This window comes from Grammomys surdaster, unplaced genomic scaffold, assembly GCF_004785775.1.
Source record: "Grammomys surdaster isolate TR1022 unplaced genomic scaffold, NIH_TR_1.0 126187, whole genome shotgun sequence".
Taxonomy (NCBI): Eukaryota; Metazoa; Chordata; class Mammalia; order Rodentia; family Muridae; genus Grammomys; species Grammomys surdaster.
The window spans coordinates 7,081,756-7,104,690 of NW_021620993.1; the positions used below are offsets into that span (position 1 = coordinate 7,081,756).

The following is a 22,935-nucleotide window of genomic DNA, read 5'->3' on the forward strand; positions in this document are numbered from 1 at the left end:
GCCTTGTTTCTGCAGGATCCCAGCACTAATACTTGCTGCCCAGAGTTCTGTCTGGAGACCCCTTCCCAAGACACAGGCACCTGCCCAAGACACCTCTGACTCATGCAGAGCTTGGAAAGCTGCTACCATGTGCCTCACCTTCTTTCTGACACACCCCAGATGGTGTGCCTTCCACCTGGCCATTGCTTCCATCAGCAGCTGCCAGTGGTAATGCTGAGCCGCCTGTTCCAGCTGGAATTTCTGCTGGGCCTCCCTCTGGCTACAGAACCGCCAGTGCTGAAACCAGTTCCGGAGACGACCTGAAGCAGATGTAAGCCCGCTGAAAACTGTACAGGATTTTCATTCATATGTAACTTTGTGGCACAGGAAGGGCTTAGAGAGTGGAGAGGTTATATGATGTGCCCGCCAGCCTTTTGTGAGAAAAAAACACCACAGGATCCATAGCCATTGTGGAAGGCCAGCCAGGCCTGGTCATCTCTGCAGTGTGGAAACTGGAATTAGAATTTCTTTTTGCTGCTGCATCTCCAAGTGTTGTCCCATAGCTTTTCACAGTCATTGCAGGTGTCCCAGGCCCCACACAGCAACACCAATAGCTGCTAGGCATGGAGAAGGAGACTCTTAGTCCCAAAGGGGAGCTTCCTGCGGGAGCCCAGCCTTGGAGAAGGTACAGCCTCATTTTAAGAGGCAAGAAATAAAGCTCAGAGAATGAAGTCAAGTGAGTCTGAGGTATGAAAAGTAATAAACTGATCTCTCTGAGCCCCACGGTGTAGGCCATGTCCTGGGGCCTGGGAATGCCTAATACAGGAGGTACCTCCATTCATAGGCTCCAGAGAAGGTAGCAGTCATGAGGTTTATCTTGGATGGTGTCTACCAGCCATTTCACATCTTGGGTGCAGCCTTAAGTGTACCTATCTTCCTAGCTACCTCTATAGCATCATCACTAAGGAACAACTTAACAGGAAGGTACTGAAGTAGAGGGGAACAAAATGCAGAGTTATGGAACCCAGACCCAATGGATACATCTACAAAACACTCCCACACCTGAGGCTCAGGAACATTTTGGGGAAGAAAAGATTCTAAGAACCTGAAGATCAGGGAGTTTGCTGTGTGAATGTGTCTCCTAGTAATGACAGAAGCCATCAACATGACTGCCCAAATATGAGCCAAACAGGGACACTGATGGACATGCCACAGTGGAAGGGGAAATGCCCATGAGGCCTCACCTCTATTCAAAGAACTTCTTAGGGAACTAAGACCTGCTGAGAGTGGGAGAAAAAGTCTTTCTCGGGAAAGAGCTTACCAGATACTAAGACTACTAAGACCTACCGACTGAGCAGGATACATAATAACAACAAAAACAGAGGTCAGGATGAAAGAGAGCAAAAAGTGGTTTGTGGGGAGGAGAGGGAAGGAGGAAATGATGTAATCTTACAAAGAAAAGAATGGGAGGAAGAAAGCGGAAGGGTGCTCACTGTGTGCTCTAGGTTGCCCTCAAGCTCCCTGCTCCAGCATGCCTCCTTCCTGCCTTCCCAGTGCTGGGACTACAAGCCTGTACTTGGTAAAATCTATTCCTGTGTCTAAGGACATTTTCCCCTGGGCTCTAAAAAGGTGTGGCAGAAATCCTGAGGTCTAATATCAGACAAGACAATGAACACAGGCCTTTAACTCAGGAGGCAGAGGCATACACATTTCTGTGAGTTGGAGGCCAGCCTGGTCTACATAGTGAGTTCCAGGACACCCAAGACTATAAAGAGATCCCACTTCAAAAACAAATAAAACAAAACAAGAAAGGCACCAAACCACAGTGCTACTGCATCCCTCCCACAAATGGTAGTTTGTACTTAGCTCCCTAAAGTCCTTGTTCCAAGGACATGCCTGTGCCACTGACCATTTTAAGAAAAGTTCTTCAGAGATGGCCCTGTTGGTTCTTCAACTGTTCATTCCTTTGCTCATAGCAAAATCAGCATTTCAAGCTACATGGACTAAGAATAAACAGTTCTCTGGGAAATTTCTGGGCTTCCAGCACCACGAAGGGACCACTGAGCATCCTACCTGGAAGACTACATAGCCACCTTGTTATTCCTGCTTCCTGTCCCAGTAAGACCCCAGCTACTCTGTACTGACTATTAAGGTCCAGCCTCAAGGACAAGTACTGGATTCTGAGCACCTCAGGTATAATGTGGATAATATTATTTTAAATCTCAGTTAATAAATTTATATATTATATAAATATATATCATATAGTATCAATTATCTATATATATGTACACACACACACACACACATCACCAAAGAAAACCAGAGATGGCAACAACCAGAAGCTAGAGGTGCCCAGCAAGGATTCTCTTCCAGAGCCTTTGGCCTCTGACACGGAGAAAAATGAGCTCTTGTTTGAAGCCTCCTGGTCATGGGAGGATCAGGGAAGAGGACACATGGACAGAGCCCGTAGAGCACACAAAGCTTTAGGAAGTCCTGTGTTGACACTCCTCCCATTGTCGTTTGTTCCCATAGGGCTCTCTTACCTCTATCCAGTGCTTTCCGGGCCTCCCTGAGGGCGGCTGCCTCCTTTTGTCGGTAATACATCTGCACTGATGTAACCTCCCGCCACTGGACCAGGACCTGTGGACAGGCAGGGAAGAGACAGTGGTCATTTCATACTTGGATATCAAGGAAACACTGTGACCAATGCTGCGTCCTCTTAAGGTAAGACCTTGAGGAGTTAACAGTTGGCTCTCAAACATATCCAGGAAGTAGCAATCTATCTGCACACTCCTGGGTTGTGGCTTCAGGTCCCTTAAAGGGAAATCTGACAACTCAGACACTGAGACTTTCCTATCAGGAGGATTTAAACTTCATATTGTGCCATAAGAAATGAAGTTGTTACATAGAGTATACTCCATTTTTGTTTATCATTATATTAATTCTTTCTTCTTTTTTTCCCTCTTTTGTTTTCCAAGACAGGGTTTCTCTGTGCAGCCCTGGCTCTCTGTTCTGGAACTCATTCTGTAGACCAGGCTGGCTTCAAACTCACAGAGTTCCACTTGTCTCTGCCTTCTGAGTGTTGAGATTAAAGGTGTACACTACCACCACCTGGAATATCTTTTCTTACACAGGAAACCTGGTAACAAAACCCTTTCTGGGTAGTGTGTTGTGGTACACAATCCCAGAACTTGGGTAGCAAAGACAAATAGATTTCTGTGAGTTCGAGGCCAGCCTGATCTACATAGTGCGTTCCAGTTTAGCTGGGGCTAAGTAGTAAAACCATATCTCAAAAGAGAACACAAAATCCTCTGTGTGGAGCATATGCATGTATCTCTGTGCACATGTGTATGGGTGTAGAGGGCCCAAAAATCCAATGTCTTCCTCAGCCACTCTCCATCCATTTTCTAAGACAAAGTCTCTGAGGCTGAATCTCCCTGTTCTGGCTGACTGCCTAGACAGTGAGGTCCTAGGATCCTCTTAGTTTGACTCTAACTCCAGGACAGAGTTACAGACACACACAGTGGTAGTGATGAGAATGTGCTTTGGTTTCAATTTCAGGTTTGGGGATGTGGGGCTGCTTCAGACTGTCTGCAGCAGCTGACCAAGACTGCCTCATGCTCTAGCAGGGGTGTAGTTTGCCAGGTGCAGATCACGTGACATTTGGAATTCTGGGAAGTTTTCAGAGGATATATAAAGGCTAGAGCCCTGATAGGCAGTTGGTGGCTGCCAGTCATTTAGAGGGGTTGGTTGCAGTTTGTGAGTAGTTGTGCTCAAAGAAGAAACAAAAAGAAAGAAATTAGATCAGGGATATATATATATATCTCCTATCTAGTGATTGGGAGTGAAACCAGGAAGGATAAAAGGTGAGAAAAAGAACTCACAAAGTACCAAAGACCAGCTACACATAGTCATGTTCAACTTTATGTGGGTGCTGGGGATTTGAACTACAGTCCTTATGCTTGAACATCTCACCAGCACCACTAAACACATTTAAAGAAATCAGGGAACCAGACAAAGCACGGTACTAGTTTCACTGATCATAAACTCCATTCCCACCTGAGTGGTCTCTCTTCAGAGCACTAAACCTAACCAGATCTGGTCCTCTCCTCCCAAGGCAGGGGCCATGAAGGCTGTCTTGAACATTTCTGAGAAGATGCCAGCCTTCACTAAATGCAGCTGCTGCCTCTCCAGGGAACTACGTGGTCACCAGCAGGTAGATCTATGCCACTCAGAGTTCCCAACAATCTGCTTTTTTCCAAAACAGCCATGACCCAGGAACAGCCTCTGGGACTGTTTCTGGTTGAACCACTTCCTTGCATTATGGACCAATGTCTTGCTCATCCCTAGAGCATGGGACTTGCAAGAAATTTCCAACATCCCACCCCAGCCAAGGAAATGAGGTGGTCTGGGTCATTTAAAACTAGATGACCAAGAACTTCTTGGGAGGCTCCATGCTTTCTAGCAAGCCTCCAGAGCCATGCAATCTAGGAGCCAGTGGGTAAGATCTGGCCCAGTCTTCCAACGCTACTGAATCTCAGCATCCCCCATGCTTTATCTGAGTTTAGTGTTTCGCATGTATGGAAAATACTGGCTCTGGTAAGAACTAGTTTGCTTCCTTTAAGACACATTTTCTTTTAATGAACAGTGATTCCTAACTCAGTACAAACAAAAATACCCACAAACATGCATGTGTGAAAGATGGTTACCTACCCACTCTGGGAAGTCCTTATTACATGCTAATTAATAAGGACTGTAATCTGAGTCCCAAGCTCCCTGGTAACCAGTTTGTACTTCACCTTGGAGCACAGAGTCCTGTTGTAGTGGACTCTTGCTTGAGAGGTTTTTTTGGCCCCATCCAAACGGGCCATGGTGTTTTCTCTCCAGCGATGTAACACCCACCTGCAATGACATGGGCCAGGTAAGGGGAATGGCCACAGTTTGGATAGGCCTAAGAGGCTTCTGTAAAACACACCTACTCTCTCCCATGCCTGAGTAAGGACTCTGTGCCTCAGAGCATCTGCCTTATGACCCTCAAGATCATGCTCTTGTCTACGCCCAACAACTGATGCTGAGTTGCACTGTGCCAGTTACTAGCTGGGACCAGGTGGCCAGCAGTCCACCAGGCCATCACTGAGTCCCCAGGAGGTGTATGATAAAGAGAGCACAGCTGTAACCAGACGATAACAACTCAGATGATTCACAGTGAGATCACAGTGAGATAAGCATGAACCCCAGCACCTCCTTGCTCTCTCATTTTCTCATTCTAGTTTATCTGAGGGACTGGATGGTGGTTTGTGGGACTTCCGAGGAGTGATGGGGTTTAAAGTCCACAAGGGCCATGGCCTACACACAGCCAGAACAGTGTGTGCTGAACAAATACAAAGGGAGAGGGAGCAGGAGAGTCCAACTGGGAAGGAATGAGTTCAGTACTTGGATTATAAGAAGTCGGGGTGGAGTGAGAGTTACAGATGGTGCCAGAGGGGCAGACAGACTGGGAGCTGACAGAGAGACTGCCGGCTGCAGACAGGCGTGGGGATGAAATAGTGTGTCAGAGCTACAGGTTAGGTGTGAAGCATGGAGGAAAAAAATGCTCAGACCATGACAAACGGGCTCCTATGTGAGCCTCTGGTGAGGGTCTGTGTGAGAGCACCTTCCAGGTTACCTACACAGGGCAGATCAGGGCATGCTGAGGTGAGCCAGAAGACGCATGGCTTGCAGTGGAAAAGCCAGAATCAAACGCTTAAGCAGTAGGAAGCGCTGAGGCCATTCTCTGAGGCAGCACTGCCCCACCTCCCACACCTGATTCTGAAGGATCTTTCCTCAGCCTGAGAGATCCAAAGGCACTGAGGACTCACCACAGCAGCTGCCTGGTGTGCTGTCTCTCCCTGGCTGCCACCTCCTGTAGAACACTCCTCACCCTGTCCTGGTAAAGCTGTGGGAGATGAGGAGGACTGGAGGTCACCCCTGGGCCCAAACTTCTCCCTGTACAAGTTGGTCTCAGAGGTGCATTTACCACAGTGGCTGCCAGGCCAGAGCTCTCAGAGTGGGAAGAAGTTGAATGTCTCCATTCCAAGGCCAGCACCCATCTCCACTATAATGTTCCACAAGTCCCAACTCCTGAACTCTTAGTCAGAAACCACATTTCCAAGAAGGCTGGCACCCCAGGCAGCACTTTTCGGGATACCCTGATGTTTTGAGCCTTGCCAAATCACTCTGGAAAGGAACCCAAACACTTTCAGAAACTTCCCCTACCCCCAAAGTGAGGAGACCTGGAAGAAAGAGTTGGCTCCTACCAGCCACTTCCGCAGAGCCCTGTGCAGCAGGGTGCGCTGGCTGTGCAGGGCTGCACGCTTCAGCTTCTGCTGCTCTTCCATCCTCAGGGCTAGGTACTGTACACAGGAAAGAGTGGGGACTGTGGGCCCAGGGCCAGGACGGGGCTCACTGCAGCCATGTCTCTGATTTTTCAATCTGTGAGCTCACATAAGGGGAATACACCAATTGAGCGTCAATCTCATCTATAAATGCATACCTCCTAGGGGTTGGTGGGTGTCAAATGAGCAAGTGCCTGACAAGAAATGCTGGACAGGTGTTGGCTTCAATGTTACACCCTCAGTAGAGTTTCTGTGACCAGCCAGACCAGGAACTTTACGTTCAGTAAGTTCAGATAACAACAGGCCCATACATAAAGGACCTTGAGCCAATCCCTCACAAAAGTGAGTTAGCACTACCTCACAGGTGCCCTTGACCAGAGGCATATGGAGGAACCCATCTGTCTGCTCTGAGTCATGAGGACAAACAGCTCCACCTGTCCAAAAGCCACACGCAGGCTGTGCCCATGCCAAAGCCTTACCTCCCTCCACATGCTCCAGGCCCAACGCAGGAGCCGTGCTGAGTGGAAGTGTACAGCCTGTGCCCTGCCCATCCTCCTGTGGAGAAACAGGAGAAGCTCAGCAGGGGCTAACCCACAAGGGCCTAGAACTCCCCTTTGTAGCCCCTAACCCTCATCCTCACTGAGCTCTGGGGGTGAAGGGTTCTCTGAAGAGCTGTCTGATGACCTGGGCCTCTCCCAAAAAAGGACAGACATTCAAAATTTTTCAGGAAACCTCATGAGGCTTCAATGATGGACATGTCTGCACCAGACACATGGGCTGCATGCACTCTCCCCTGTAGCCTTGTGGTCTGGTAAACATTGTCATAACCTGCCCACTAGTAATTGTCCAACCACCTGAGAGTGGGCTCATTAGTCTATGCCCTGCCACTAACCACATGCATCCCAGGCAGGAAGCAAGGTGTAGCTGAGTTTCAGAGCATCAGAGTCCAATGACAGGATTCCAAGGGCCTGTCCCTTGTTTCAAGCTGAATTTCTAGGACATACAACCAGCCCAACCTGACACCCCACTACGTGTGGGCACATGGAGCTTCAGCCAAAGCTGGCCTGAGTGGAAGGAGCTCTGGAGTAGAAATGCCACTCACTCTATCCTAAATCCTTGGGTGCTTTCCCTCCAGATGCAGAAAGCCCTCCTGAGCAGCCCTCTGTGGTGGTGGGCAATGGCCATGGCTTGCCTCTGTCGCTCCTGGTGACACACTGCTGCCTGGTGATGCCACACAAACCAGAACCTACGCAAAAGCTGCTGTTCTGCCTGCAGTATAGCCTGAGGCAGGAGGGAAGGAACCAGAACAATCCAGAAGGAGAACACATCAGAGGCTAGCAGCAGAAGAAACGCTCCCCCAGCAGCTGCCAGTGAGTTAAGCTGACGTCAGACATCAACGTCTAGGCTCTCCCAGGCTCCTGCGCCTGGCAGGGGGGACCAGAGTTTGTGTAACTTTCTGAGGAGCACCCCAAGGCAAGTGAATAAAATGGATCCTCCCCCTCATGAACCCACTCAAGGAAAGCTACACACCATTCTCTCAGCCAAGCGGTTTTCTCGGTGCTGAGACATCTTCTGCCTCCAGAGAACAAATACGTGCTTCTCTACTGTCTCTCTAAATATACACAAAGGAGAGAAATTGACTAGAAACTAAGCATTTCCAACGAAAGACATTTTTTATTTTTAGTTTTTAGTTTTTCTGTGTAGCACTTGGCTGACCTGGAACTTACTTTGTAGACTACACTGGCCTCAAACTCACCGAGATCCAACCGCCTCTGCCTTCTAAGTGATGAGAGTGAAGATGTGCACCTTTACCACCCTGTGGCTTCTTGACCTTTTTAACTCTGTGGTTAACCACTGTTCTAAGACAGTGGTTCTCAACCTTCCTAATGCTGCAACCCTTTAACACAGTTCCCCATATGGTGACTGCCCCCCAACTATAAAATTATTTTTACTGCTATTTCATAATTGTAATCTTGTTACTGCTATGAATAATAATATAAATATTTGTGTTTTCAAATGGTCTAAGGTGACCCCTGTGAAAAGGTCTCGACCCACTGCTGTTCTAAGACTTCAAAAGACCACGTCTTACAGAACAGGAGCACAGCCTTTGAGGGAAAGCGCACACTGTGAGGTTCCATCAAAGCTCTCATTACAACACTGACAGGAAATTGTGCTCATGAAAGAAGAGCAGAGGCATAAAACACAAGCTGTTCTGAAAACACTTGCAAAAAGGATGGCCGAAAGTTGTCCCAGGGGAAGGTACTGGCTAATTTTTCCTGCTCCATGAGATCAAAAGGCCCTCATTACTGAAAACCCAGAGGACCAGGGCTGGAGGCTGGGAATCCAGTAACACAAAGCCAAGGCATTCCAAGGTCACTAGAGTTCCATTGGAGCTGCCTGTTCAGACACACGGGAACTGCACAGCATACCTGTGAAAACGCACTGCGCTTGTGTGGAGGATCCATCTCTGCTGGTGCCACTGCCAGACTCTGTACCATGTGTAGAAGGCAGCAGGCAGTGCTCGCTGCTGGAAATGGCCATCTGCTCTGGCCTGCAGTAACTAAAACAAAATAGCAAATGGCCTCCGTGAGTGTTCAGAGGCCCACTCTTTTGAGAGAAGATTGCTTCTCATACAAGTAGGAACAGAATGAAAATGTTGTTATCTTTGATCTTTGCCAGTTTGCTAGTTAAAAATGTACCACGAAGGGGCAGAGAGATGGCTCAGTGGTTAAGAGCACTGACTGTTCTTCCAGAGGTCCTGAGTTCAATTCCCAGCAACCACATGGTGGCTCCCAATCATCTGTAATGGGATCTGATGCCCTCTTCTGGTGTGTCTGAAGTGACAGTGTACTCACATACATAAAATACATCTTTAAAACAAAACAAAAACCCCAACAAACCAACCAACAAACAAAAGCAATGTAAACACAAAAGCATTTGCACCTTTAATCATATGCAGTGTTTTCTTTCCAAACACATATCTAAATAAATACGTATACATACGTGTATGTGTGTTTATTTAACTGAAGCTGGGGTTGGTGACATGTTTGTTTAATCCTAGCACTCTAGAGGCAGAGGCAGGTGGATCTCTGCTGAGTTTAAAGGCCAAACTAGTCTACACAGTTAAAGCCAGCTTGGTCTACAGAGTTGAAGCCAGTCCAGCCATGGCTATAAAATGAGACCATATCTCAGACAGACAGACAGACAGACAGCAGGCTGGAAAGGGCTCAGCACTTAAGAGCACCCAGGTTTGACTCCCAGTACTAATAATGGTGGTTCCTAGCCATCTGAAAGTCCATTCCCAGCAGGCCCTATGCCTTCTTTTGGCCTCTGTGGACCGTTTCAACACCCAGGTCAGCCACTCACAATCCCTGTAATTTCAGGTCCTCTTTGGGCCTACTCAGACATTGCAATCATGTGCATATAAATATTAAGTTATTTGTTTTATGTATATGAGTACACTGTAGCTGTCTTCAGATACACCAGAAGAGGGCATCTGATCCTATCACAGATGGTTGTGAGCCATCCCTCGAGCCCCCTAAAAATAATTAAAAAAAAAAAAAAGTGCAGTGAGAATTTTGGTTTCTTAAAAAACGCAGATATGAGGCTGGAGAGATGGCTCAGCGGTTAAGAGCACTGACTACTCTTCCAGAGGTCCTGAGTTCAATTCCCAGCAACCACATGGTGTCTCACAACCATCTGTAATGGGATCTGATGCCCTCATCTGGTGTATCTGAAGAAAGCCACAGTGTACTCACATACATAAAAAATAAATAAATAAATAAATAAATAAATCTTTAAAAAAAAAAAAAAAACGCAGATATGTTATGTGAACGTGTTTCTGTTTTAACCCCAGGTGTGGGGTAAGAGGCTGCTTCACAGAGGGGATTATGATTTACCTTTTTACAGTAGCCAGCTGCAGACTTGGGACTCTGGAGAGGGTATAAATGTAAGAGTCCCAGTGGCCTGTGGTGGCTGCTGGTCCCCGCTGGTTCCTGCGGCTGTATTTGCTACTGCTGGTTTGCTGGATATTTTGATAACAAAGATTGGACCAGCCCCAAGGAAACTAACTCCCCTGATCAGCAGGAAGTAGCCTATAGAGGTTTATGTCCTCCTTTCCCTCTAACCTTTTTCTTTCTTACCTAGTGTCGGGGATTGTAAGGGTTTAGGATGCAGTAATGGTTGGAAGAGAGGTAGAGACAGTAAGAATTCAATAAAATAGTAAAAAAAAAAAAAAAAAGCCAACAACAAAAATGAACCTAGGACTAGAGGAATGGCTCAGTGGCTGACAGCATCCTTGTTCCTACAGGACCCAGACTCAGTACTCAGAACTCTCATAGTGGCTCACAGCTGTCTTTAACACCACTTCTAGAGGATCCAACACCTTCTCCTGACCTCTGTAGGTACTGCACAGACATGACGGACATAAATAAAATAAAATTTAAAAAAGATTCTTAAAAAAGAAGTCTATTTGAGGCCAGCCTGGTCTACAGAGTGAGTTCCAGGACAGCCAGGGCTACACAGAGAAACCCTGTCTCGAAAAATAAAAAATAAAATAAAAAATAAAAAAAAAGAAGTCTAATGAACTCATGAACTTACCACCCTAATTCAGTAACAAGTAGATATTTTATCATTCTACATGTTACTTTTGCTTGTTTGTTTGTTTGTTTGTTTTTTGAGACAGTCTCTTCTAAATAAAGCCCTCGCTGTCCTAGAACTCACTCTGTAGACCAGGCTGACCCAAACCTCACTAAGTGTAGCTCAGATTAACATGATATTCATAATCACCCTCCCTCAGGCTCTGGAGCACTGGCATTGCAAGCAGGCACCATTAGTGGCCATTATACATTTTGTTTGTTTTTGTTTTTCAAGATAGTTTCTCTGTATAGCCCTGGCTGTCCAGAATTCACTCTGTAGACCAGGCTGGCCTCAAACTCAGAGCTCTGCCTGCCTTTGCCTCTCAAATGCTGGAATTAAAGGTGTATACCACCATGCCTAGCTACATTACTTTTTAAAAGAAACTCACAATGAATAACCTTTTGTTTCCCTAAAATAGAAAGAACTGTGCTCCTTGCCACACCTGCCTTGCCAGCCATGCTGTCTACAGCATCAGTGTGACAAAAATGTGCTTGCAAAGGCTTGGGGGGAGTTCTAGTGTCAAGATGGCTCTGGAACCTACTCCTCTTTCAGGCAGAAGTGTGCAGCAGAAGCCTGGAAATTTGTGGAGATGTGCCTCTTGGGCCCCTGGGATTCTACAGGGATACTTATTGTTTATGGGGTTTGGTTTTATTCTTTTTTTGTTGTTTTGTCTATTTTTTAGCTATTGCACGGCCCTCCATAATGGTTGTCACAGAAGAGTGTATTTACTGGAAGTACAGAAAGCCCCTCAGGCATGATAAGTACTTCCGGCATGCTAAGCACGGAGAGCATAGCGATCCTGCCAAAGTGATTCAAACCATTGAACATTCTTTAGAAGAAGCCATCAGGAATATTTCCCTGAATAGCACAGAGAGTGTGTTCTTTGTGAGGCTTGTAAAGCATATGCAGAATGATAAAGAAGGAAAGCCTATAGCATACTGGATTAATAGAAGATGGTGGCAGAGACCTAAATATACAGGCCCTTATAAATTATGCCCTACCACAGCTCCAGAATTGGCTTATACAGGGAGATATGATAGGGATATGGAGAGATGGGTTACACATAAGGGGAAGATTGTGAGGTACTATTCGTTGAGTTTGTGGGACAGGATAAAAAGGTCCAGGGCTCCATGGTGTACTTTAAAGGCAGAAGATAAGGCACAGGTCTGGTCAGATATTGCTGATGCTACAGATAAACATGCAGGATCAGCTTGGTGCAGAGAGAGTCATGGGTTGATGTGCAGAAAAATAGAAGAAGTTAAGCAGCTGCTGGAGAAAATTCAGACAGATTGGCCATAAGAACCGGCAGTAGGTTTAAACACATTCTAAGAATAAGCTTGAGACTGTCTGCATGGGGTGACCACAAGTCTGGTAGGTCACCAGGGCACTGTTCCTTTTCCTTTGATGTTATCATTTTGTATTAATGACTAATTCTGTTACAGTTCCTGCTTTGACTGTATAAAAAGGTTGCTATGAATCAGTAAAAATTGCAGCAGCATTGAAACCTCTCTGGTGTTCGTGTTGTCTGTCGCGCCGAATCCGTTCCCCACCTGAATATCTTCCCATACCCTGGTTCAGTGCCGGGACAATGCGGCACTCCTGAGATAGCTACATGGGCAGATGACATTTAAGGTGTTTTAGCAAGAGGCTTCTGCAGAGTAGTGGCCATGGCAAGCTCCTGCTGCTCTTTGACTTGTTTCTCCTCCAGAGGCTCAACTAGAGCAGGTAAGAGAGACCTGAGCTAGCCCTTCCCCCCTGCACCATCCTGGCCATCTTGGGAACTCTTTTCTCTCTGTCTCTCTCTCTCTCTCTCTCTCTCTCTCTCTCTCTCTCTCTCTCTCTCTGGTTTGTTTTCTTGAAACAGGGACTCCTGTAGCCTAGAATGACCTCACACTCACTAAACAGCCAAGAATGACCTTGAACTACTTACTATAATCCTCACAGGCACTAGAATGACAGGCAACCAAGCCCTCTTTTTCAGACATTTTTGTTTTTAATGAGACAAGGTATTGTGTAGCCCAGGCTGGCCTGGAACCTGCTGTGCATCTGAGGATAACCTTGAACTTCATACCCTCTGTCTCTACCTCATGAGTGCTAAAATGGTGGGTATGAACCAGCACACCTGGTTCCTGTTTTTGAGGTAGTCTCACAATGCAGCCCAAATTGGTCTGAACCTCACCCATTCAGACTGGCCTTGAACTTGGAGCAATTCTTCTCTACCTATGCCTCTTGGGTGCTGGTATTACAGATATGTGTCATCACACCCAGCTTCCACGTAACCAACAGAAACATTCTGATGTGGCCAAGGACAGTTGATCCACACACACGAGTCAGCCCCTCTGCTGAGCACTGTGCTGGGCTACAGCAGGGATGCCAGACCCTTAAGAGGCAACAGGCGGGGCTGGAGAGATGGCTCAGCGGTTAAGAGCACTGATTGCTCTTCTAGAGGTCCTGAGTTCAATTCCCAGCAACCACATGGTGGCTCACAACCATCTGTAATGGGATCTGATACCATCTTCTGGTGTGTCTGAAGACAGCTACAGTGTACTCATATAAATAAAATAAATAAATCTTTAAAAAAAAAAAAAAAAAAAAAAAAGAGGCAACAGGCTAGTCAGGTGTGATTATGCACTCCTTTAAACCCAGCCCTCAGGAAATGTTCTCCACTATATTCAAACCACCAAAAATGGGAATTTAAAAGTTACTGAAGAAGCTGGGCAGTGTTGGTACATGCCTTTAATCCCAGCACTCAGGAAGCAGAAGCAGGTGGATTGATCAACAGATCGAATTGGCGGACAGCCAGGGCTACACAGAGAAACCCTGTTTCAGAAACAAACAAACAAATGAAGCAGCAGCTACAGGCTAACTGAAAAGTCCGCACACAACTGTATGCTAATGTTCTATTTAATCACACAGGCAGTGACAGGCAAAGGTGGAGGGAGCTGACAAGACCATGAGCTACACAGAGCTACAGGTACAGCAAAGGGCAGACACACTCAGAGCACTTAGGAGTGACTAGCAGCTGAGTGGCAGAGGGCAGCTATGAAGGGCAGCCTGAGAGACAGAGATAACTTAGGCAGAGTCTGTACCTAGCTCCAAACTCCCACTCTATCCCACAGCTGTGAAAGGCTAGACCAGATGTCAGTCAGACTGTGGCAGCAGATGACATCAATGTAGCAAAGGAGGGCAGTGCCAAAACAACTAAGGAAAGTTTAGTTTGTGTTTTCCTCTTACTGGCAAGGATGGCCAAACACAAGCACTTTCCAAGAAGGTATCATCAAATGAACCAAGATTCCTATTAAATCTCAATCTGGTATCAATATCTTCTACTTAGGGGCTAAAGAGACACCTTAGCTGTTAAGAGAAATTCCTGCTCTTCCAGTGAATGTGAGCTTGGTTCTTAGCGCTCACATCAAGCAACTCAAAACCAGATCTAAGTGACGTCTGTGGACACTTGTATACATTACACACACACACACACACACACAACCGGCACACATCTCTCTCACATGCATACACAGATGAATTTTTTTAAAAGCCTTCATTTAGCATTCCAGACACTTGTGTCCAACTGTCAGAAGTGACCTGAAGTCACACTTCCCTGTCACCCTAGCATGAGGCTGGGGGAATAGGAGTTCTTTTTTGTTACAGCTCTACCATCAAAACAGAGGGTTTAAGGCAAAGCCAGTATGTAGTAAGTATATCTTCCGTGGGGGCCAGGCGTGGTGGCACACTCGCATAATTCCAGCACTTTGGGGCATGAGACAGGAGGGGGAGGGGCAGTTCAGAAAACAATGGACCTGTGTACGGACCCAACAGACTGGGAAGAGCCAGTCTTTGTCTTCCTAGGATGAAGGCCTGGGGTGCAGACTCTGACACCAGCGAGGGCTCCAGACCAGACCCACATCCACTGCACAGGCCTTACCCACGCATCTTCCCAAAGCCAGTGATGCCACTAGTGGACAGCTGAGCTGTCTGCTTCAATGAGCTCCATACCTGTTGGCGTCTTCTCTTGTGAACATACTGTAACCACACCCTGACACACTTGCGTAGGACTGTCATCCTGGAACAAAACACAGAAAACCAGAGAACTGCGTATCGATACTGCCAGGTTTCAAGCTATAAGATTTTATTGTGTTTTTAAGCAGCCAGTATCTGGGTAAAGTTACTTCTTGGAGGTTCAGCGCACCCCACAGACTTACTAGTTTCATCCTCAGAGAGAGGAAAGTGAAGAATATACAATCTGACCTGAAACCACCAACTCTCGAACTTAGATTTTAGCTGGCTTTAAACTTTCAACATTTTCTTGGGGTCTGGTTGGTTGGCTGGTTAATGTTTTGCAGGGCACATGTGCTAAGCAGATGCCTACCACTGAGCTACACTCTAACTTTGACAACTCATTTGGAAGCTTAAGTAGAGCACCAAGCACAGTATGTCTGGGACTTAGGACAGGAAATCTCCAAACTTCCTGGAGTTATGGCCAAACCTGAGGGCTGATCTCCCTTCCATGTAATGATACCAGATGTAAGGGTAATATGCTTGATTTTGTAAACCAGGATTTACACTAGGGATATACCTTGACAACTCTGAATTGAATTATTCTTTCTTTTTCAATTTTATGTGTCTAAGTGTTTGCCTACATGTATGTGTGCACCATGTGTATATGTGTATATGTCCATAGAGGGCATTGGGTTCTCTGGAACTGGAGTTACAGATGGTTTGCTAGTCACTCTGTGGGTTCTGGGAACTAAACTTGGAACCTCTGAAAGAGCAGTCTGTGCTCTTCAGTGGTGAGCCATCTCTCCAGCCCAAAATATTAGGATTCTTACTGACTCATTAAAAATATGCTCTGAAGCTGGGCGGCGGTTTGGTGGGAGAATGCCTGCATAGCATGTGAGAAGCACTGGGCTGGACCCCTAGAACAATCAATCAGTCAATCAATAATTAAATGCTCCAAAACTGGAGCAGTAGCTGCAGATTACACTGGTAACACCATGAGCCGAGGAAGGAAAGGAGGAGTCAAGACATTATTTAATATATGAACATCTCTGGCTTGGAAGTAGAGGGCCTAGCAACTTTTATTTTCATTTTATACTTTCTTTTTACATATTTTTAATTTTCCTTCATAGATATTTACTTTAAAATAAATATATTTAATAGAATGACTGTCTTTAAACAATTGAGGACATTGCTTATTTCCAGATAGACTGAGCCCCAAATATCTCCCTACGCTAAGCAAGCCCTCTGCTGCTGGCTCTATCACCAGCCACAATGCACATGTACCAAAGGCCTGCAGAAGGGAGGCAGTGACAGTGACTGAATAGGCTCATGCAGTGGTAGTCATGACTCAGTGCATATGGCATCATTTCACTCCCATCAACCTGCCAAAAGCAAACCACACTTAGGAGCCATTATGAATAGTGTGGTTTTCACCAAAATAAGGCCCTTATGGTTTTCTGCTTGCTTGCTTGCTTGCTTGTTTTCTGTGTCCAGGTAGCAGTCCTGTGCAAGCGTGTCAGAGTATAGTTAAGACATGTACACAAGATGCTAGCAAATACACACACAGGCCTCACTGTGTATCCCTGACTGTTCTGGAACTTGGTGTGCAGACCAGAGTACTAAGATTAAGGATATTGCACACACCTGGCTAAAAGACCATTCTGAATCTGGCAATAACTCATGCCAGAGTAATTGTTCTTGGGCAACCCTGCATCAAAATAACCAGGTGTCCCTAGAAAGGCCAAGGCTGAAGCCAGCTTCCTACCTGTAGTGGCTATGGGCTGCATGCAGTGAGGGAGGCTGTATTCTCTCTTCCCTCTGTTCAATTCGAGACTGCCAGAGGTTCCAGAACCTGTGAAGCAGCTACAGAAAGACAGGGAGAAAACTGAGTTTAGCATGAGAAGAGAGAGGCCTCTCGGTGTAAGCACTGACCCCAGCTCTCTAGAGTCCCCACAGGAAGCACTGCCCCACTCTGCAGCATCCCACTCAAAGCAGCTGGCCTAGGGAGACATATTCTGGGCCAGTATAAAAGATACATCTAGTAGCTCTAGAGAATCTAAGATTTCTTAATTAGAATGCAGAGTATGGCTTGAGAGAATATTGCTCTAGAATAGGTGCTGAGGAGACATAATAACTGAGGTGTGGGGGGAGGAAAGACAGAAAGATGGAAAATGGAGACAATTTGGGCCACACACAGTCTTCAGACAGACAAATGAGGATTAACAATGAAGTGTAGCCGGGCAGTGGTGGCACACACCTTTAATCCCAGCACTTGGGAGGCAGAGGCAGGCGGATTTCTGAGTTCGAGGCCAGCCTGGTCTACAGAGTGAGTTCCAGGACAGCCAGGGCTACACAGAGAAACCCTGTCTCAAAAAACAAAAACAAAAAAAAAAACAACCAACAACAACAAAGTGTAACACTGAATCCGACTTGAAAAGACATTTTGATGGACAATTGTGGAAAATCTGTGGATGATGCTAGAAGCTGCTGCTAATTTTGTTAGGATTATAAAGATTCTGTGATGTAAAACTGCTTGTTTGGAGGTGATGCATACTTAAGTGTTTATGTATTTATAATTTACTTTGAAGTTTTTTAGGGAAAAATTCAAAGCAAATACTAATGAATGTTGAGTCTAGGTAGTATGTAGACCATTATACCATCTTCTTTTTTACTGTGTGCTTAATCATTAAAAAAAAAAAATCTACACTCGGAAACAAAACCAATGAAGAGAGCTGTTGCCCCTGATCAACAGAGCATGCAGTAGTCATTCTCACAGGAGGAGGACTGCCCATCGTGGAAACATACAACCAACCTCCAAGCACAGGACTACGCAGGGTCTGTACTGTCTAAGCATACCCTAGGTCAGGGAGAAAAGCCAGTCCCTAACATCTAAGTACTGGTTTTCTTAGCAAACTGGAGTAGGACAGGGTGGGTAGGGAGCACTGAAAGAGGCTAAAACAACCTTCTCTATCAGCAGGTACAGATTAACCAAGAAAACGGACAGTATTATTTTGGAGTCTAAAATCTAAATGAGGTACCATGCATAAGTAGTGCAGACCTGTAATCCCAGGACTCAGGAGGACTGTGAATTCAAGACCAGCCCAGACTATACAATGTTTGGGACCAGGGGACTCTTACTGTAGTATCATGCAGCTGGTGAGCAAGGCTCTTTCTCATTCGATGTAGTTGGGCCTGGGTCACGTTGTCTTTTAAGGCTCTAAAGCAAGAATACTACACAGAGAAACAACATGAGGGGTTATAAAGGTGCATTAGGATCTGTAGAAGTATGAACAAGGAAAGCATCATCAGAGGCCAGTGTGGTTCAGGGCTGCTTCGGTTCTCTGCAGGTTCTCTACCATGTTCTTAATAGAAGCTGGCTTACCCAGCAGGCTCTCGGTAACTGGTTTCACACAAAAACACAACCTCACCTCTAACAAGGGGACTCCCCCTGACCCATATAAAAAGAATTCTAAAAGGTTGAATATTGGCTGGGCATGGTGATACATGCCTCTAATCCTGGACTTGAGAACCACCTAAGAATTAATGTATATATACATTTTCATAATTATAAAGTGGTTAGCCAAAATGAATCTGGTGAATCTGTGATGGTTGGTACTCACTGTCGACTTGTCAGAATCTACCATTACCTGGGAGATGGGCGTCTGTCCCTGCTCACTGAGGACTGTTTCCCTTGTATTCACTTACATGGGATTCACAACCTCACCGCTGGCGGGGATCCAGGACTGTGTAAGAAGGGGAGCTGAGCAACTCGACCAGTTGCTTTAAGCTCCTGCTGCCCTGACAGACTCCAACTGTTTAAATGAATTCTTCTCATCTCTGAGTCACTTTTACTGGGATAGTTTATCAAAGCAACAGAAAAAGACAGTAGGACAGAATCCTTGGGACCACATTCCCAACTCTGTCACCAATTACATACATACTACATAATCAAAGTGTCAGAGAGAAGAGGTTATACAGAGCTAAGGGTTTTCACACTGTGTTCTGTGGTTAGACAGAGATAAGGGTATTCACTGTGTTCTGTGGAATACCAGGGGCTCCTAAAAGCCTCTGAAGACCAGCTCCTGAAGGAGGGGCAGCCCACAAAATAGGAACCAAGTCTCCAGATCCTGACTCAGGTTTAGGATCAAGACTTTTGTCTCTGCCACTCAAGAGGTCCACTGTGTAAAAACCCCAGGATCAGATCCCCTCTAAGGTTCCCTTCAACTCCAAATCTCTGACTTCACTCATTACTTTCTCAACTTCAAAATGCAAACACAGACTACAGCTCACTCAGAACCTGCTACACTCAGGGGCTGGTATGGAGCAGGAGCCCTGAGCACATGCCCACGGATGCCCCAGACTCTGGTACTCTTACCAGCAGGTAGCGCTGATGGTGACCTTCTGCTGCCTCACGCTGAGCAGCCTCTTCTGCCTGTAGCAGCATGTCTTCCAGGAAGTTAAGGCCTCCAGTTTAACAAGGCTCCTACCCCAACACCATATGCATACTTCCTGTGAGCCACCGAGGGCAGGGTTCTAAGTATAACAGACCTGCTATGCAGGCTGACAGTCAGCTTTGTCTCCTCCTGGTGAGCCAGGAAGAAGTTCTATCAAAGAGCCAGGTCATGCTGGTCTCTTGATGCACATTTGATGAAAGGCAAAAGGTACCTGAGATTACCTGCTACCACTTTCCATGAGCATTGAACATTTAGAATCATCATCTAGCAAACAGAATTTGCATTGTTTGGTATCATGATCCAGTGAGATGGCGAAGCTGGAAGCTTCAGTTTTCAGATCTTTTCTTATCCTACAATTCTCATGTACTCAACTACCAACCCATCTTTCTGCTCTGCTCCTCAACTCTCTCCCACAGCCTGTTCCTCTTCTGACTTGTCCTTCACATGACTCTGCACGAAGATGGTCTTTCTGGGCAAATCTCTCTCCTCTAATCTAGGACCATTGTCTCTTTTAAAATAATTCAAATCACATGTATCTCTGTGTGTGTGTGTATGTGCCATGGTGGAGGTCAGAGGACAACCTGCAGGAGTCTGTTCTTTCCTTCTACCAAGTGGGCCCCAAGGCTCACACTCAGGTCATGAGACTTAGCAGCAGTTATCTCACTGGCCCTAGAAACATCTTTTCTAAAGCACAAATTTCAGCGCACTGATTCTTATGAACACTCCTGAATTCTTTTGAAGCCGAGTGCATCAGGGTAAGAAGCAATCCCTGCGTGGGGCACAGAGGGCTCTAGGAAAGACCCCCGCCCACACTGACTTTCCCTTGAGCCACACACTCAACACTTTTCTTTTTTTTTTTGAGACAGGGTCTCACTACATAGCCTTGACTGGCCCAGGACTCATTATGTAGACAAGGCTGACCTCAAACTCACATTCTTTTAAATATATAACTTATTTTCATGATCATTGGTGTTTTGCCTGTATGTATATCTCTGTGAAGATATCAGAAGCCCTGGCACTGGAGCTACAGACACTTGTGAGCCACCATGTGGGTGCTGGGAATTGAACCCAGGTCCTCTGAAAGAGCAGTCAGTGCTCTTAACTGCTGAGTCATCTCTCCAGCCCCTACTACATGCTCTTGAACATTAGTCTTCTCATCAATAAACCTGTGTGAATACTCAGTCTCTGCCAGAAGAACTTGTGGTCATGTAGGACTTATATTCAGCTCAGATGCTTCTTCCTTGCCTGAACCTCCTAAGATGCCAAAAACTTCTATTTAAAAAAAAAAATCGGGTTGGAGAGATGGCTCAGTGGTTAAGAGCACTGACTGCACTTCCAGAGGCCCTGAGTTCAAATCCCAGCAACCACATGGTGGCTCACAACCATCTGTAATGAGATCTGATGCCCTCTTCTGGTGTGTCTGAAGACAGCTACAGTGTACTCATATATAATAAATAAATAAATAAATAAATAAATAAATAAAAATCTAAGCTAGGGTCTGCAGCTAGGGTCTGCAACTAGGGTCTGCAGCTAGGGTCTGGATGGTGTGCTCATGCTAACCTTGCTTTTAAGATGCTTCTGCCTCCTTGCTCCCGAGTGCTGGGCACACAGGATGGTTCTCATACAAGCCTTTAGTAGCACTATCACACCATATTGTCAAGTCCCACTTCCATATCTGTTTCCCCACTGGACAATGACTGCTGTGAGACTTTGGGTTTCCCTCATGTGCTGATCAGTTTTTTCTAAGTTTGACACAGCCAGAATTATTTAGAAAGAGGGACTCAAAACTGAGAAATTGCCTCCATCCACCTAGCCTGCAGGTAAGTCTGTGGGACATTTTCTTGATTAAGGACTGAAGTGGGAGGGCACAGCCCACTATAAGCGGTCCCACCACTGGGCAGGTGGTCCTAGGTTGTTTAAAGAGCAGGCTGAACAAGCCTTGGAGAACAAACCAGTGAGGATCGTTCCTCTGCTTCAGTTTCTGCCTTGAGTTCCTATCCTGATGCCCCTTTATGATGGAGTATAAACTGCCAAGTGAAATAAACCCTCTCCTCTCCAAGTTGCTGTTGGTCATGGTGTTTATCACAGAAATAGAAACCTAGGTAGCTCACCAAACACAAGAAACTAAGCTGAAGCTGAACCCGAGTCAAGACGTGAATGGACAGTGTAATGATGGGTGTCTAAGGCATCCCGATCCCCACACTGAGGATACCACGGCGGGACGGACATTCCAGTGCCAAAGAAGGATACAGTGCTTCCAGTGTGCAAAGGCCCTCCGCAAGACCATCCTCCTGGCCAGCTTCACCACCAGAGCCTGATGGGCAGACAAGCTCTGCCTCCACTCCCAGGCCCACTGCCAGTCGCAGAAATGTATCTGGAGCACAGTAACACGGTGGAATTGTACAGCCATCTCTGCAACAGAGAAATAACTCGTAGGTGCTGCTCCCCAAGCCAGGAGAGGTCACAAAGACTGGACCCTACTTACTGGCAGTGAGCAGGATTCAAGAGCATTCCCACAAAGAATCCTGATTAAAGGTTTTAGGTTGACAGCTCAGAAGGAGTGTGTGCTTAGAGTATGTGAGACTCCTTCGGTTCAACCCCAAGTACCACAACACAAAAGAGTTGTCCAGATACGAGCGTATTGGGACCTCTTGAGTTATTCTCTCTCCAAGAAAAGAGGTCTGTAATTTTAGGGAAGAGTGATGACTAATCCTGGTTGTTAAATTCACACATCTGAGAAGAGGGAATTGGTTAATTGTCTCCATCAAATTGAACTGTGGCATGTCTGTGAGGCATTTTTTAAAATTAGTAACTGATTGATATAGGAGGGCCCAGAGCATCGTGGGTGGTGCTATCCCTGGGCAGGTGGGTCTGGGCCTTATAAGAACTGAGTGGGACAGAGGGAAGGAGGCAGGTCAGGAAGCAGCACTCCTCCATGGTCCCTGCTTGACTTCCCTCAATAATAAGAGACTGCAACCTTTAAGTCAAATAAACATGTTCTTTCTCCCAGTTGGTTTGGTCATAGCTTCATCACAGCAACAGAAACCAAACCAAGAAAGGAATGTGCAATAAAAAATCTTCTCCCTGGTCGGGCAGTAGTGGTGCACACCTTCAATTTCAGCACCCTGGAGGCAGAGTCAGGCAGATCTCTGTGAGTTTGAGGCCAGACTGGGCTACAAAGTGAGTTCTAGGACATGTGAGGCTACACAAAGAAACCCTGTCTTGAAAAACAAAAACCCAAATTTTCTTCCCTAGGGTTGAGGCTTCTGGTTGGCTGCTTATAGTCAAGAATGGTGACTGACACTTTGAAAGATACTGTTTGGTTTCTGCCTCTACATGGATGGTTCCTGGATAGGCAGAATCTCTGAGTCCATGAGCACCACTGCAGTTATCATGCTGGCAAAGGGCCTCCAGAGCTTTCCACCATGCTGACCCGAGCTTCGGAGTATACATCCTTCTAACACTGACTAGCTGACAGTTGGTGAACTGGG

At 46.1% G+C, this 22,935-nt stretch overlaps 1 protein-coding gene and 1 long non-coding RNA gene across 2 annotated transcripts in view; one reads left to right on the plus strand and one right to left on the minus strand.

The window, feature by feature from the left end:
• Sfi1 (SFI1 centrin binding protein) overlaps window positions 1-22,935 on the minus strand; it is a 66,753-nt gene that overhangs the window by 5,273 nt on the left and 38,545 nt on the right. The window contains exons 10-23 of the mRNA XM_028758133.1: window positions 21,695-21,856; window positions 19,366-19,436; window positions 18,129-18,221; window positions 16,756-16,853; window positions 14,988-15,054; window positions 8,783-8,913; window positions 7,884-7,965; window positions 7,456-7,634; window positions 6,833-6,908; window positions 6,276-6,371; window positions 5,838-5,914; window positions 4,779-4,881; window positions 2,523-2,619; window positions 139-299 (exon numbers count right to left, since the gene is read on the minus strand). Coding sequence (XP_028613966.1) covers window positions 139-299; window positions 2,523-2,619; window positions 4,779-4,881; window positions 5,838-5,914; window positions 6,276-6,371; window positions 6,833-6,908; window positions 7,456-7,634; window positions 7,884-7,965; window positions 8,783-8,913; window positions 14,988-15,054; window positions 16,756-16,853; window positions 18,129-18,221; window positions 19,366-19,436; window positions 21,695-21,856 — 1,493 coding nt within the window. The remainder of the gene's footprint in view (window positions 1-138; window positions 300-2,522; window positions 2,620-4,778; window positions 4,882-5,837; window positions 5,915-6,275; window positions 6,372-6,832; window positions 6,909-7,455; window positions 7,635-7,883; window positions 7,966-8,782; window positions 8,914-14,987; window positions 15,055-16,755; window positions 16,854-18,128; window positions 18,222-19,365; window positions 19,437-21,694; window positions 21,857-22,935) is intronic.
• LOC114612986 lies at window positions 222-2,604 on the plus strand. The gene is made up of 3 exons (XR_003710114.1): window positions 222-310; window positions 1,956-2,172; window positions 2,512-2,604. It is a non-coding gene; the product is annotated as an uncharacterized LOC114612986 (long non-coding RNA).